The sequence below is a fragment of the Megalops cyprinoides genome, chromosome 16, assembly GCF_013368585.1.
Source record: "Megalops cyprinoides isolate fMegCyp1 chromosome 16, fMegCyp1.pri, whole genome shotgun sequence".
Classification (NCBI taxonomy): domain Eukaryota; kingdom Metazoa; phylum Chordata; class Actinopteri; order Elopiformes; family Megalopidae; genus Megalops; species Megalops cyprinoides.
The window spans coordinates 21,759,753-21,774,051 of record NC_050598.1 but is presented as its reverse complement, the minus strand read 5'-3'; the positions used below and the strand labels follow the sequence as shown (position 1 = coordinate 21,774,051).

Genomic DNA, 14,299 nt, shown 5'->3' with positions numbered 1-14,299 from the left:
GCAAGGAGGATTTTTATCTGATGTGTAAAATCCTGGATAATCAAAAGCTAATCTTCAAAATTGAAACAGTTGCATGGAGCTGATGTGCAACCAATGACAGCACAGGCCTTTACTTTCCCATTTACTGATGCGGGCTGTCTAACAGACCCAGCATGAATTCAATTAGTCCCAGAGTTAACCGTATAGAAACACTTGTAGAGGTGGGTGTTCCTGATGTCCTGGTGAGTTCCAGTGCAAGCTTTAGCTATACGAGGACCAGGTTTTTTTTTGTTTGTTTCATGCCCTGTATTATAATAGACCGAAATATAAAATTGACTTTTTTGAACAGAAAATGTTTAATAATGTTATTAATATTATTACAGAAGCACAGAGGCCTCCATCCATTTAAACAGTTTTTTACAGAGAGTGTCACCCACACTCGAAGCTATGCCCCCCCAGCCGTGTTGCCTAGCAACGTCCGAAGGATCGAAGGAGCCCAAATCCCCACAGAGAGGGGGAAACGGCAATAAGAGCGCCGTTGACAGATGATCTGAGTTGTTTCATCTAATATACTGTGAAGATCACTGGCTCCTTTCGTGAATGATAAATGCCCCATACACAGATCAATGGCCACTGCAATAAACTTAGGACTGAGCTCCAGTGCCTACTGTTGGCAGGGCAGGTTGCTGTGGCCAGCAGTTCAGCATCAGATGCTGTTTGCGCATAGATGTTCTTTGTGTGCCGTCTGGGATCACCGTTTCGCTGGATAAATATGTTTTTAAAGGAGCTGACACCCTTCACTGTGTTTTTCCATCATGGTTTTGACGACTAGAGGAATGTCAGTGACACCCGCTCGACGCGGCTTCTAAATTGACTATAAACTGTCTAGATTCCTGTGCATCTTGTCTGTGTCTTCATCTGACTCTCAATGTGTCGAGTTTTGTGGTGTCATCGGGAAAATATTGCATTCTTTTTTTAATACATGTAACACAACAAGAGAAAATCAAACAACTGAGAAAAAAGGATAAATTAACTCTACATTAAGGTTACATTAGTTAATGTGAATCAAGGCATTATGATGATAGTTTGTTAAGCATTAACTCATAGTAGTACATCATGAATTTATCCTCTTTGTGCACCTATAGTAAAGTGGTAAGCATCCACACCTTTATGACTAATTAATGTCTAATGCACACCAGTGTGTAATTAATGTGCCATTACAGCTTCTAATCCATTATAATGGTATAAAGCACCTAGCCTTGGAACAGTTGGCATCAAGCACACAGTCTGTATGGTCATGTGTCTATTACATCTGCTTAATTCTACATCTATGCTTTGTAAAGTATCAATTCATCATTTATTCAACTAATGTAGCCTTAATGTAAAGTGTTACCCAACCCAATGTGCAAAGATAACATTAATAATGTGGGAGAATGGTGATAAATAGTGTTTGCCCTTGAAGGTTTGTTTAGATTGCCACAAAGCTGCTTTATGTGTGGTAACATTCTGTATTTGAGAGATGTGTATTCTGTTGAATAATAAATTGGGGGTTAGACAGAAAATACTTTTGAGTATTAAATGTATTTTAAATGTGAGATCATCCTTTGCATGGAAAAAAACAGCCCAGGAAAAAGGCAGTTACTGGTATGTTTACACTTTAACATATGGTCTAACCTGGTCTATTTCTGGTGTTGGTTTAAAACCAACCAGGTCAGGGTTTCATTTTTGTTCTTAATTTGTGATGACTTGGTGCAATGGGGAATCCAGTAGAATGCTCTGAAGGCCAGAGCTGAAAGGCCTTTTAAGGAAAAGGTACCAGACTCCAGGGCTGCTGTCTGCAGGGATTCCAATAGCTGAATCGCAGGAATCAATTTTTTGTGCCTTCGGCAGCTAACATTGATCTACCGGTGTACACTTCATTACTTCTTTTAATCATTTAGATTTCAAGATTCAAGGCAAAGGGGCAGTAAAAGCAAAATGTGTGTGCGTGTGTGTTTGCATATGCATGTGTGTGTGCATGTGTACATGTGTGTGCGTGTGTGTGTGTGTGTGTGTGTGTGTGTGTGTGTGTGTGTGTGTGTGTGTGTGTGTGCTTGCCTGCGAGCATGTGTGTAGTTGTGCATGCATCTGTTGAAATCTTATCCTTGCATCTTTTCATCTCCTTAAATTCATGTAATGTTCTGAGATCCTCATGTTCTGATCTTTGTCCTTGGTAATAAGTCTCCTTGTAAACTAGATTCACCTAACATGCTCCTGTTCTGTTGGCAGGCTTCAGAGAAGAACAAGACGAGAAGTACACCTCTCAAGTAAGTGATCAGTGTGGTTTTCTGGTCTTGCACTTGTTACTGCAGTATAATAATACAGGACAATGGGATACAGTTTTTATGTCTGGGTAACAAACTATGCACTGTGTGAGGTCCCATAATTCTTGTTTTCACACCAAGTCTTCCCTCCTGAAATTTCTGAGTATTAATAGTTATTCAAGCCAGTTGATGAAGATGATCTGTTATGAACTCTAAATTGGTTACTGAATAAATAAAGATAAAGTACAATACTACAAGTACAATAGTATGCCATGCACAGAGGGTTAAGATTGTTCGGTATGTCAGATCAGTTATGCATTACAATAAAAGCAGGCATGGAGAGGAATGTACTGAATTCAAATAAACAATTTATTCCCATAAAATTTTGCAATCTATGCGCGATTTGACCTAGAGGCTCAACCAATTTTCAGCAGCAAGAGCAAGCACCTTACCCCAGAATCCAGGCGCGAAGTTGCTTCTGCGGGAGCGCATAAATATTCATGCGTATGTGTATTTATAATCATTTGGGTGTTATTGCTTTGGTGAATGAATGAGCCAGCACAGGGCCTCATTAGGAGGCTGTGCGAAACGTGGCCCGGGGCTCTTTCTCGGGAAGGGAGTCTGGGATGGGAGACACTGTGAGCGCTCTCCACAGCCGCCGCTCCCCGGAACGCGGCGGACGTCCCGATCCGAGGGGACCCGTCACCGGCTCTTCGGGCGTGTTCCCTGCACCGCGTTCCTCCGGACCCCTGAGGGGCGGAGGAGCAGGGAACCGCTGAGTCAGACTCCACCATCAAACGCCCCCCAGCCCAACCCCCCCTCCCGTGCCTTACCCCACTGTGTCCCCAAGAGTGTGGAATTAAAGGGTGTTATTTGGACTTGGCTTTGAATTTTCTGCAGTGAGATGTGGTTCTGATCCAGAGATTACCTGCTGGGAGCATACACTGCTTTGTGTCCATCCCTGTTTACAAACACTTGTCCCGTTTCACCTTCTGCCCACCGCACAATAGCGGGGTAGGCTTCTGTGGCCGGCCCGCTTTGGGACTTTTTTATGACTCGAATTCACTTTGCTCTGGCTTTTTCTCCTCCTGTACATTGCACATTAGCCTAATGGTGCTTGAAGCTAATCAGCCTCTGTCTAATGTGCTCAGTCAAGGTTCAGACCTCCGTATCTTTAATATTTCCATATTGAGTCTATGCTTTATAGTAATCCTCTCCAGAATTCTGAGAGAATTTGAATGCTGTAGGTGAAACACTAGTGGAGTGATTTTCATGCTCTGGTGGAGGAGATGTGACACTAGTGCGATGCAGACGTTCTTGATTTCTCCGTGGGTTTAGGTTATGGTGATATGATGAGGAGCAGTGCTGGGATTTTCTGTCTGTCCTTCTGGTATGAAGCACTCGGCTCCAGAAGCGGAAAGCAACCCATTAAAATCTAGCCTACAGATGAGCCCAGAGCAGCCTGCTGCTACCCAAAGTGATCCTGCAAATACAGAGAGCGGAGTCAGCATGCAGACACACTGGAGGCAAACGCTCACTGTGCTACCAGGGTGTTGTCCCACACCACTCCTCAGGGGCTTTCAGGAGTGATGGCCTTGGCTCTGGACCATTGGAGCCGCTCCCCAGGGAGCCACTCAAGCCAGGGACCAGAGACAGTTCATCTCTGTGTATGTGACACAACACGCGCATTATTTAAAAAAACACGATACACCTATCAAGGCACGTGTGATAGCGTGCTTCCCGCCAGCGTGAGTGGCTCCTGGACAAATGCCACACACTAATAAATTGTATCCCCGTCTAAGTGCTATTGACATCCATTGGAGAGGAAGAGAAATGGAACGAATTAGCGGAAGTCCTCGAGCACCTCTCTAGCTGTGTGATGCATTTGCCGGTCTGCGTGAATGTATTGTGCAGTGGAGAGGTAAAATAATGCCAGTGTGATTTTGTTTGCACCATTAAAAATACATCACGTTGCAGCCGGATCTTTTGGTTAAGGTTTTGGAGCAATGTTTTGCTTGTTACTATTGTCCAGGGAACAATTCCCCTAAGCTTCCATACCCAGCCAAACAAACATCACCGGTAATGGTCTGGAGAGATTTTGGATGTCTTGGGGTATGTTTGGAGTACTTCCTCTGATGTACTGTTCCAGCTTCACCTGATGAATCACATAGGTCTGTGGAAGACAATAAAAAAAGTAATATACAGTATCAGCAAAAGAACTTGACCCCCAAATGCACATAGTGAAGGACCCTGTTAACACCTCTAGATGAATCCTGGGGAAAGGCTTTTTAAGATCCTAGATAAAAAATGTGTGCTTCACTCTCTTTAAGGCTGTGTCTGTGTTTGTTTATATGACTTCATTGGAGGCCAACAATGAAAGTTAGTGGCATTCAAAATTGACTCATGAACCCAGAGTAATAGCAAGCTAACAGGTGGGAATAGTTATGTGTTTAATGTAGAGGTCAGCACTGAATGTACAATGAAAGCTTTTTCTACATGGAGCTAGCTGCAAGGTGATGCTTGTCTTCCACATATTTAGCCTTTTATGACTTGGTTGCTCCAAGTTGAAATCTCAGACTGCGAGTGGAAACTGAGGTCAGTTCATTTTCCCTGCTCTTTCTCTGTCTATCAGCATCTCATTCCCTCTCTCTTTCTCTCCCCCCTCACTCTTTCAGTCTGTCCCCTCCTCTCTCTCCCTCTCAGTCTCTCACTCCATCTCTCTCCCTCTCTCAAACTCTCATTCTCTCTCTCTTTCTCAGTCTCGTATTCCCTCTTTCCCTGTCTCAATCTCTTATTCCCTTTCTTTTGCCCTAATCTCTCTCCCTCTGTCTCTCCATCGTTCTCTCTCAATTTCTCACTCCATCTGTCTGTCTTCCCATTTCTTTTTTCTTCCTCTTTCCTGCTTCATTTTCTTGTCATCCTCATTAACTTTCACATCCCCTCATTCTTTGTCTCACTCTTTTCATTTTCATTCCCTGCGTCGCCGTTCCCACTACCATTGTCCACTTGCCCGTCGGGGACGTTACCGCTACTGAGAGGAGCCCTGCTATGTGACATCAGCTCCCTCCACCCTGTGGAAATCGCATTTACCTGGGAGGCGGAGGCTGCGAGTTTCCTGCCCCCGGGGTTTTACTCGCGCTGTAGGAATGCAGTACCCACATCAGCGGGCATGCTGGCCCCAAGTCTCTGTTTCTCATCACCCGGTCTCCTCCTCCTCTAACACACAGCTGAGCTGCGTGCTGGGTTTACGTACCCCGCCACCCCCCCTGCCGTGAGTGCACCAGGGGGCTTGTCTCACTAGATTAGGCCCTGTTTTGGCAGCTGGGTTGGGACTCAGAGCTCCACAGGATGCACCAGACTCCAGCCGAGGCCATTCCGGTAAACATCAATGTCTTTTTTTTTTGACTGGAGGAGTCCCGTTTGTTCATTCCGATGCTCGTACCGTTGCCACGGTCGTTATATTTGCCGCATAAATCTGTCTTCAGACTGAACAATGAGCTCAGCATGTGTGCTGGAAGACACGTGGCGCTTTGTCTCAGACCGCATATTCTAACATTCACACCAGAATAAACACTTTGAGGTCATTACTCATCTGTTGCAGACGGCGACGAGGTTCAACTGCCATTATATCGGTGTCAGTTTTTATTTGTTGATGCACTGGGACTTTGGCCGAAGGGGAGCCTCTGCGTGTCCACTTGTCTGATTATTGCAAATTGCGTCCACCGAATGCGAACGCTGGAGAGCAAATGTTATGAAGGTGAGAAAGCGTGCGTATCGAGCTCGCCTCCACAGACGAGCCATGGCCGATGGCAATCTGTGTGAGCAGCCAAGCAGCAAAAACATCACTGCCACCACAGACGAGGAAAGAGAGAGATAAAAAAAACCAGCATCAGAAATAGAGGGCTTTCTGCTATCACTGTTCTCTCTGCTCTCATTATTCTTCTTTCTCAGCCTCGCAACGTATCACTGGGCAGCCAGTCTTTATTAAAAAGCAATGCATGTTAATATACTCACTGTACAGCTGTTACGCGAAAGTCTTAAGGTACACTTTAGAAACACGGCCAAATATCCCTTGTATTTTAGATATTTAATTCGTTTAATTTTTATGAGTGTATATACTGTATACATCACTATTGGGAAATGAAACAGTTCTTCAGTATACACATACATCATGTCTCGAAATGGAAGTACGTGGCATGATTTAATCCTATCATAGCCATGTCTTGACATTTATTAAGTATGTATTCCTCATCAAAAAGGTACTCGGGGCAAGAAGACGGTGGAGCTTTAATAATGGTAATCTGGAAACCTAGTTCAGTTACACCTCTGTTAGAAATTATTACCTGATTTTATACGGTGATGCAAGATCCTCGCTGTTCAGGAAATGTGAATGGAACGCGACTGTGGAGTTGGAAGGCATGCACCGTGTGGAGAGGTAATTACCCTACCTGGCTGGTGTGCTTGAGGTCTGATGCACCTCTCCAATGCAGAAAGCCATATTTAATTACTTGTATATGTGGTTAACCATGGAAGCCCCCAGCTATGTTATGCATTAGGTGGTAATTGGCTGAGTGCAAGGTGGTACGGCGACAAGTGCCTGATAAGTATACTTTAATCTTGCTCGTAAAATGCCCCCGCTGCGGGGGCCGGCGGTTTTAGCTTGCTGGTTCGTCTGCCGCACTCATTGCCAAAATCTCCTAATTCCCCTCTGCACTCCGCGTTCCCATGATGCATCACCCCAGACCAGGTTGGCATAAGAGATGAGGAAGCCGACCCTTGACTGGAAACAATTACAAAGCTCCCATGACTGAAACACATGGAGCCATTCACTGCTCCGATTTCAGCAAGCCCTCCACAACCACAGTAGAAATTCTTGCAAGCCCTGCCCTAGGGATTTGACCTTGAGAGGATCTTGAGGGGCAGCAGTAGGGGTTAGGGAGCTGGGCACAGAGCCAGGAGGTTGTCGGCTTGATTCCTTAGTGAAACGCTGCTGTCGTACCCTTGAGCAATGCATTTAGCCTGAATTGCTTTAGTTAACACACAGCTCTATCGAAGGATAATTTGTAAAAATGTTAAATAGGTCGCATGCCAGGGCAAGGGCATTTGCTAAGCATATAAACAAAAATCAATTTTAATGTTGTATCACTTCTGTTCTGTTGAAGTCCTTCCCATCAATTATTATAGCCATAGCACTGAGAGAAACACTTGTGGCATAAGAAGCAGTAGAATCCTTTTAATGGAGTAATTTGGTAATGTACACAGAGCCGTAGGTCATGGACTTTGCAACATGGGCATGTGCATCGTTTCTCAAAAGTTGGCTGTGTACTTGTGTGTGTGTGTGTGTGTGTGTGTGTGTGTGTGTGTGTGAAGCATGACCAGCAACTGATCAAGGTAGATGAGTACTTCTATGGTTCCACTAATTTGTTCAGCTATCGGAGAGGGAGGAAGGGAGAGAAAGCAAACACAGACACCAGTCGGGGAGCTTAATGTTTCAACACGATTTCCCAGCCATGTGATATCTGTCAGCTCACGCCTTCAAAGGCTGACCCCAGTCCTAGAGGAAGGAAACCGCACGACAGCCTGTCTGAGTCCAGACCAGGCTGCGTTCCTTGCAATTTCCTAAAGACACTTCATCAGGTTCACTGACAGTTTATTTGAGGAGTGGTCTGGTACATGCACCACCCCCCGGGGACTGGAAAGCCTGATCAATCACAGAGGGTATGGCAAATCCAATATCCTCCTCAACAAAGACTCCTGTGTGAGTCTGCCTGAAGTGTCTGAAGTACTTCTCATTAACTGCATCTGGTAAGATCTTGTTAGATTCACACTGACTTTAAAAATGCTGAGGTCTCATATTATAAAAAGAACTATTGCAAAGAATATCTGCCAAAAAGCAGCATGGTGGAAAATAATCACAACCAAATTTGACTGTGAATTTGGTAATGAGTGCTGCAGAATCAGTGCATCAGTTTGACATTTTAGTCTTGATCAGATGCAATTATCAAAGATAGAACAGGTGGCCAGCCTGAAATCCAAAAGTAAAGTACAGACTGCACGTCTTGGGTTCAGCGGTCTCATTTTTGCCAAAGATTATCCATCAATTAAAGCAGATTGGAACACTAATTTCTCATTGTGTCTGGTTTCAGAATGTATGTTCCCCTGGATCGGTGAGACAATTCATTCACAAGCGCAACTATACAGAGCCCATGTCCTGCACATTTGTGCACAGTAACTACTGAAGGGCCATGAATGAGAAAAGAAAGGGAGTGAGAGAGGGGATGTGAGGGGCCCAGGTGGTCACTGCGGGTTGATGCGGTTTAAGGATGAAAAGTATGATTTGACTTATCCGTTGCCCGTTAATCTGTCACCGGGAGACAAGCAGTTGGCAAGCCAGGGAAACTGCTGCTCGACACTTGGAAACCAACACTGCTACACAGCTGGCCATGTGCTCGGTCCACGTTTTCCAGCTTTATGTTAGTGATAGAGATGTTACAAAACCCCTCTGCCTGCTTCCAACCCTTGCTTTGCACCGTGACAAGCTTTCCAAAATTTGCAACCCCCCTCCAGAATCTCATTGTTTTTTGTCAGGTCACAGGCTTCAGTTTTCCTGGTGGTTACTTTTATTCATGGCATCTCTAAATGGCATAGCATCACATGTTTGGTCAGCTGAGTCATTAGAATACTTTGAGCAATTGTGCTTTAGACAGCACATGACTGTTGGTATTTGTATGAGAGAGAATACATTTTTTATCAGAGGTGGTAGAGTCATTGTGGAGGACAGCCACAGATGATGTCACATACCAAAGGTTACATCTTTCAGTAATAGAGCACATATTGAAGAGCACCCAAGGGTGTTCTCTGGAAAACGATATCTGTAGTTTAATATTATTATTTGATGTGTAAATCTAAATCCAATCCAAAACAGATTTTGGTTTCCTGGAAAATTTCAAAGAATGTCTAACCAAAGAATGTTGTTTCTGTGGATGTCTGTAGAACTGTGCTGCAAATCCAGTGTAAGTATTAAAATTTGTGTAAGATTAATAAAAAAATCACTGACACTTGAAATGTTCTGTTTGTATTCAATGGGATATCATGGTCCCCTAAAACAGCTGCACTTGTGGGTCACCAGGTTAGCACAAAATCAGGATTCAGACAGTTTGTCAGCATTTTCAATTGCGGCATGAGACTGGAAGGAAGGAATGAGGCAGTGTAGGGAGGCAGTGTCAGAGAGCTAGTGTGGAGCATTTCTCTCTCTTTGTCTCTGGAGGGCCTCTGTCCACATCTCCATCAGACCTCTGCTGGGGGCAGGCAGGGCACTGGTCCAGCTTTGAAATCACAAGCAACCTTAGCTGGCACCATCCCAATCCTCTCGGGCCCTCTGCAAGCCCTCTCATACCTCGCCAATCAAATCGCCAGGGCTACCCTTTGAAGTCATCAAAGCGCACCTCTCCGAGGAGTCGGGGTGATTTGCAACACCAGGGGAAGGTGGGGGGGGGCGCGATGCCGGGGGCAGAACCTGGGAGCACGGTCCCAGTCCCCCCCCCCCCCCCCCCCCCCCCCGGGGGTCTCCAAGATCGAAACCCCTGCCCCGGCACCGACAGCCCCCCTCTCAGAATAGGGGGGTGGGGCTCGTGACGCCGCGGTTCCATAGGCTACCCCCGTGGCCGGCGCGTGATACGAGGCCTGGGTACAAAGCGCCCGCCGCGCCTTCCCGCCCAACACTTCAGAGGAGAGGCGGCGGAGCGGCTGCGCTCCTCCCAGCCCCCTGTTCCACTGATCCGCGAGCCGCAGACGTCTCACCTGAGCCGCGCCGACGCCGCGCATCTTTAATTCACCAGACAGCCGCATTTGAAGTGCAGCCTCAGAGAATCCCTTTTTTTCCTCTTTCACAAGCCTATGGCACGAGCTGCTAGAAAGCTAAACTATATATTTTATATCTCAATTAGCATGGTAAAGGTACAAAAAATAGCTTTGAAATTTGATCTGACATGCTGACAGCCTGAAAGCAATGACTGTGGTGGAAGTATCATTCTCATTAATATTTATCATAGTGGGCACTGCTGGATAGGGATGGTACAACATTAATAGATGGCATCAGAGAGATGTTTCTTTCTGATATTTTTTACTGTGAACACTGAAATATGTATTTATGATTTGATTATATGGGATGAAACTATTTATATCTAGTTCAATTTCCATTTTTGAATTTAACTAGTAAATAACTTGCTAATTTTAGGGTTTTGTTTTTAACTGAATATCATGTGTGCTCCCTGAAAACCCCTAAAATGTAATCTAATCACAGCTGTGTGTTTTGTTTTGTTGTTTTTAATCACCAAAACTAAACTCATTTGCCTCCTCGCTAACAATAGAGAAAATTGCATCTGTACATGTGCACTTGCTCTGAATTTCTTTTTTGATTTGTAGTCTATGTAATCATGAAATGAAATCACAGCTTACTTTCTGAGGGACAATTAGAGGAGCCCATATTGTGACATGCCATTGTTTTAGCACAACGCTAACTGCAGTCCTGACAATGATTCAAGAGCCTCATTCTCATTCATTTCAGAACTGGCTAAATACAGGGTTGAAGCTGTTCTTTCAGTCTGGTTCATGTTTCCATGCTTTAATGTCTCTGTATCAGTAGGAATGTATGTGTATCCCTAAGATGGTCCAGTCTGCTGAGTAAAGCTTGACATCGGGGTCAATATACATTTTCATCTACATTGGAACTGTGCACTGGACACATGTGGTTTAAACCATAGTCCATTTACCAGTCAGAGAGCCCCCTGGATTCTCTCTGATGCTTCCAGAGAGCGAGACGGCTTTTCCAGAGGTCTGGGTGACAGCCAGGCGCTAATGACAACACCTCCTTTCTGGGTTTGTCAGGAGCGGGCACAGTTATCTCCGCTCTCACCCATCGCAAGCTGACAGGAGGTCTCGCTTACTTTAATTTCACAGTCTTGTCAGGTCACTTGTGCACCCCCCCCCCCCCCCTAACTTTCTCTCAGTCTCTCTCTTTCTCTCTCTCTCTCTCTCTCTCTCAGTCTATCTCTTTTGCATGCCCTCTTTCTCTCTCTCTCTCTATTGCTGTCTCTCTTTCTTTCACTCTCTTTCACTCTGTCTTGCTGTCTCTCTTTCTCTCTTTCATTCCCTCTTATTGTCTCTTTCTCTTTCTCTTCATCTCTCTCCTTTGTCTTTCCTCCTCCTCTGACAAACCGCTAAGCTAAATTTTCTCGGTCGCCGTCACAGTCAGCAGGATTTGTTTATATTGCATGTCACTCAGTCACTCCACATTTGCTTTTATAACTCAGAGGCGAAAATTTTACTCTCCTGCATGTCTGACTGTGAGGCGTTCCTCCCATAAATCCCCTTTCCCCATCTCTGCCTTTCAGCGCACATGTTAATTGTGTCGCAGAATCTTACAGTCAGCTGCCTGGATTGGGGACCTGCCTGCCAGTTTCCACACTACACCAGAGTGACAGAGTAGCCCAATTTACAGCCAGTGGAACCATCTGTAGATGCAGAAACACAAACTTGGTATTAACATCTCTCGTGTAAACAGAGTAAGGAAAGGATTCTCAAGGTAAAGATGTCCTCTTGCATTTCGTGAGAGTGGGAGATGTAACAGCAGAGTTATAAAAAATGTTACATTGTTTGTGTCTCTACTGCATATTCATTTATTTGCTAATAGTTTAACAGTGCCTTGCTTTTATGCCATCCTTTTTTATTATTATGGTTGAATATCTCAGTTTTAAAGTCCCACTACTCCTAATTTGATGGGAAGCTCATTTGCATTGAACATTGTATTTACAGCATTGTACTGCCTCAGGATATTCAGGTCAAGGCTTGTAGCTGAGTACTGTACCTTTGGTTGTATTTACACTTGTTTGTTTGCTAATTGTATTCTGCTCCTGTTGTTTATATTTCACGCTAGAGGAGAGAATCTGCCAAGTAAATAAACACATAAATAACAGTAATAGTCAGGGTAAGGGTTATGACAGATTTTGTTCTTTTTGATACAGGTAATATACGGCCATGCGAGTCAAAGGTCTATAGCCAGGAATATCTAGGATATAGCTGGAGACGAGTCTCCCTCTAAAAATTTATGCACATGCACATAACACTAACAGTGGTGTCACTTCATCACCATCATTTTTGCTTAGCGGTAGTGTTTAATTAGCTTGTGTCTGAAGTATATTTAAAAAGCATGGCTCAAAAATAAAATCATCACCTCCAACTGTAGTAGGCATAGATATATTCAGGGTGTCATCTATCGTCCCCAAAAAAAAGTTCCACATGGCTGGATTTAATAGACTTTTCTCCAGAGCTTTTATTGACAATTAGAATTAAACTAATTGTAGCCCTAATGTAATTCCATATATATTGATATCATGCAGGGCAGTACAGAGAAAAGGTAACATATCACCCAGTGTCCAAGCACAGCACACAATGCACGAGGCATCCTCACACTGAAAAAGAGGTCTTTATTTTTGTTTAACCAGTAGTATTTCTTGTAAATGACCTCCCAGAAGATATTTATCAAAGCAAAAAGGTGCAAAGAGAACACCCACTATTCACTTTAATGTTTCCCATCTTGTTGACGCCGTAGCCTGCAGTTCCAGCGGCTTTATGCATGTGCGTTTCTGGAGTGAGGGAAGGGGGGGGGGCGGGGAGCCAGTGCCTGCCTCATCTGTCTTTCAGTCTGCATCATAAAAGCGCAGAGGGTCTACAGGGCAGCCATTTTTTTAAAGTGCAAATGAATGAGGAGAGAAAAAAAAAGAACAAAAAAATGTCTGCAAGCTCTCCAAATTATTAATGTTCTTTTAAATCTCTTTTATATTGTGTCTGCGTCAAAAAAAAAAAAAAAAAAAAAACCAGACGACAATTCTCCAGATTCCAGACCCCCACCCAACACCAAAGCCCCCACCACCAGATGCATACACACAGCCACTGTTCCTGTACATCTAACAAGACTCATCCCATCTGCATGTGTAGCCAAAAGCATGTTAGCATACATTCTGTTCCAGTCAAAAAAAAGGCTATCATTTAAGGTAAAGCACAGCTGATTCACTCCTATGTGACCTACATTCAGTCTTTGTTTTCATGGGAGTTGGAGCTATGACTGCCCATCTTTACTGGAGGTGCGATCCCCACCCACGTGGGCAGTGTGTGCCCCGCTGCACAGGGATCTCAATTTGTTTACAAATTATATTTGTCAGGGGGAACAAGACGGTTTACAGGCCAACAGCAATATTGTCATTAAAAACATTTTAGGATTTTGCTTTGATATTTTAGTCTTTTTTTTTTCTCTCCAAACCAGCAGACTGGAAAAAAGATGTGAATTGCGCCTTTCGCATTAGTCCTGCATATACAGATTCATTCCCAAATCTATTATAACGCAGGTATTTTTTTTTTTTTTTACTTTTCATTCCTTACAATATCCTTTGGTGCGTGTGTCGGCATATTCTTCCTCAGAGCGAGAGCGATTGCTTTTTATTTGATCTGGAAGCATCCCAGAGCCTCTTGTTTTTGTTACCAGTCTGAACAGATGCCGCGTTCACGGGCTGCCAAAAAAAAAAAAAAACGCGCCGGAAGAGCCGGGAACTCGGCCGCATTTCCTGAGAACAGGAGCGCCGCCGCGCTCGCGGCCGTCTGCCGCGGCGCGACCAGGTGTCGGAGGAACCCCAGATGGGGCGCATAGGGGGGCTCCGGCGCCAAACGACTCCTTCGCCGTGCCTCTTTCTCTTTTCCCCCTCGGCGTCTGTGATGCGAACGGACGATCCTCCCCCCGCGTGAACCCCGGGCTCTCCTTTCAGGAACCTCAAATGGGCCGTAATGAGGCGCAGCTGCAGATGCGGCTGTCTGGCCAGACCTCCGCGGACCCCCTTTCACCTCAAAAGACAGCGAAAACATGGGGACAGAGGTGTGGCCACATAAACAGAGGTGTTAGAAATACTTACATAATGAAATTAAATTTAACAAGGACGTGTGAGATGATTATGTGCTCTTGTTATAGC

At 44.6% G+C, this 14,299-nt stretch overlaps 1 protein-coding gene across 1 annotated transcript in view; it reads left to right on the top strand.

Annotated features, from left to right (window-relative positions):
• The window catches only part of aff2 (AF4/FMR2 family, member 2), a 156,997-nt gene that overhangs the window by 118,539 nt on the left and 24,159 nt on the right, over positions 1-14,299 (top strand). The window contains exon 9 of the mRNA XM_036547901.1: positions 2,248-2,285. Within this exon, the coding sequence (XP_036403794.1) occupies positions 2,248-2,285 (38 nt within the window). The remainder of the gene's footprint in view (positions 1-2,247; positions 2,286-14,299) is intronic.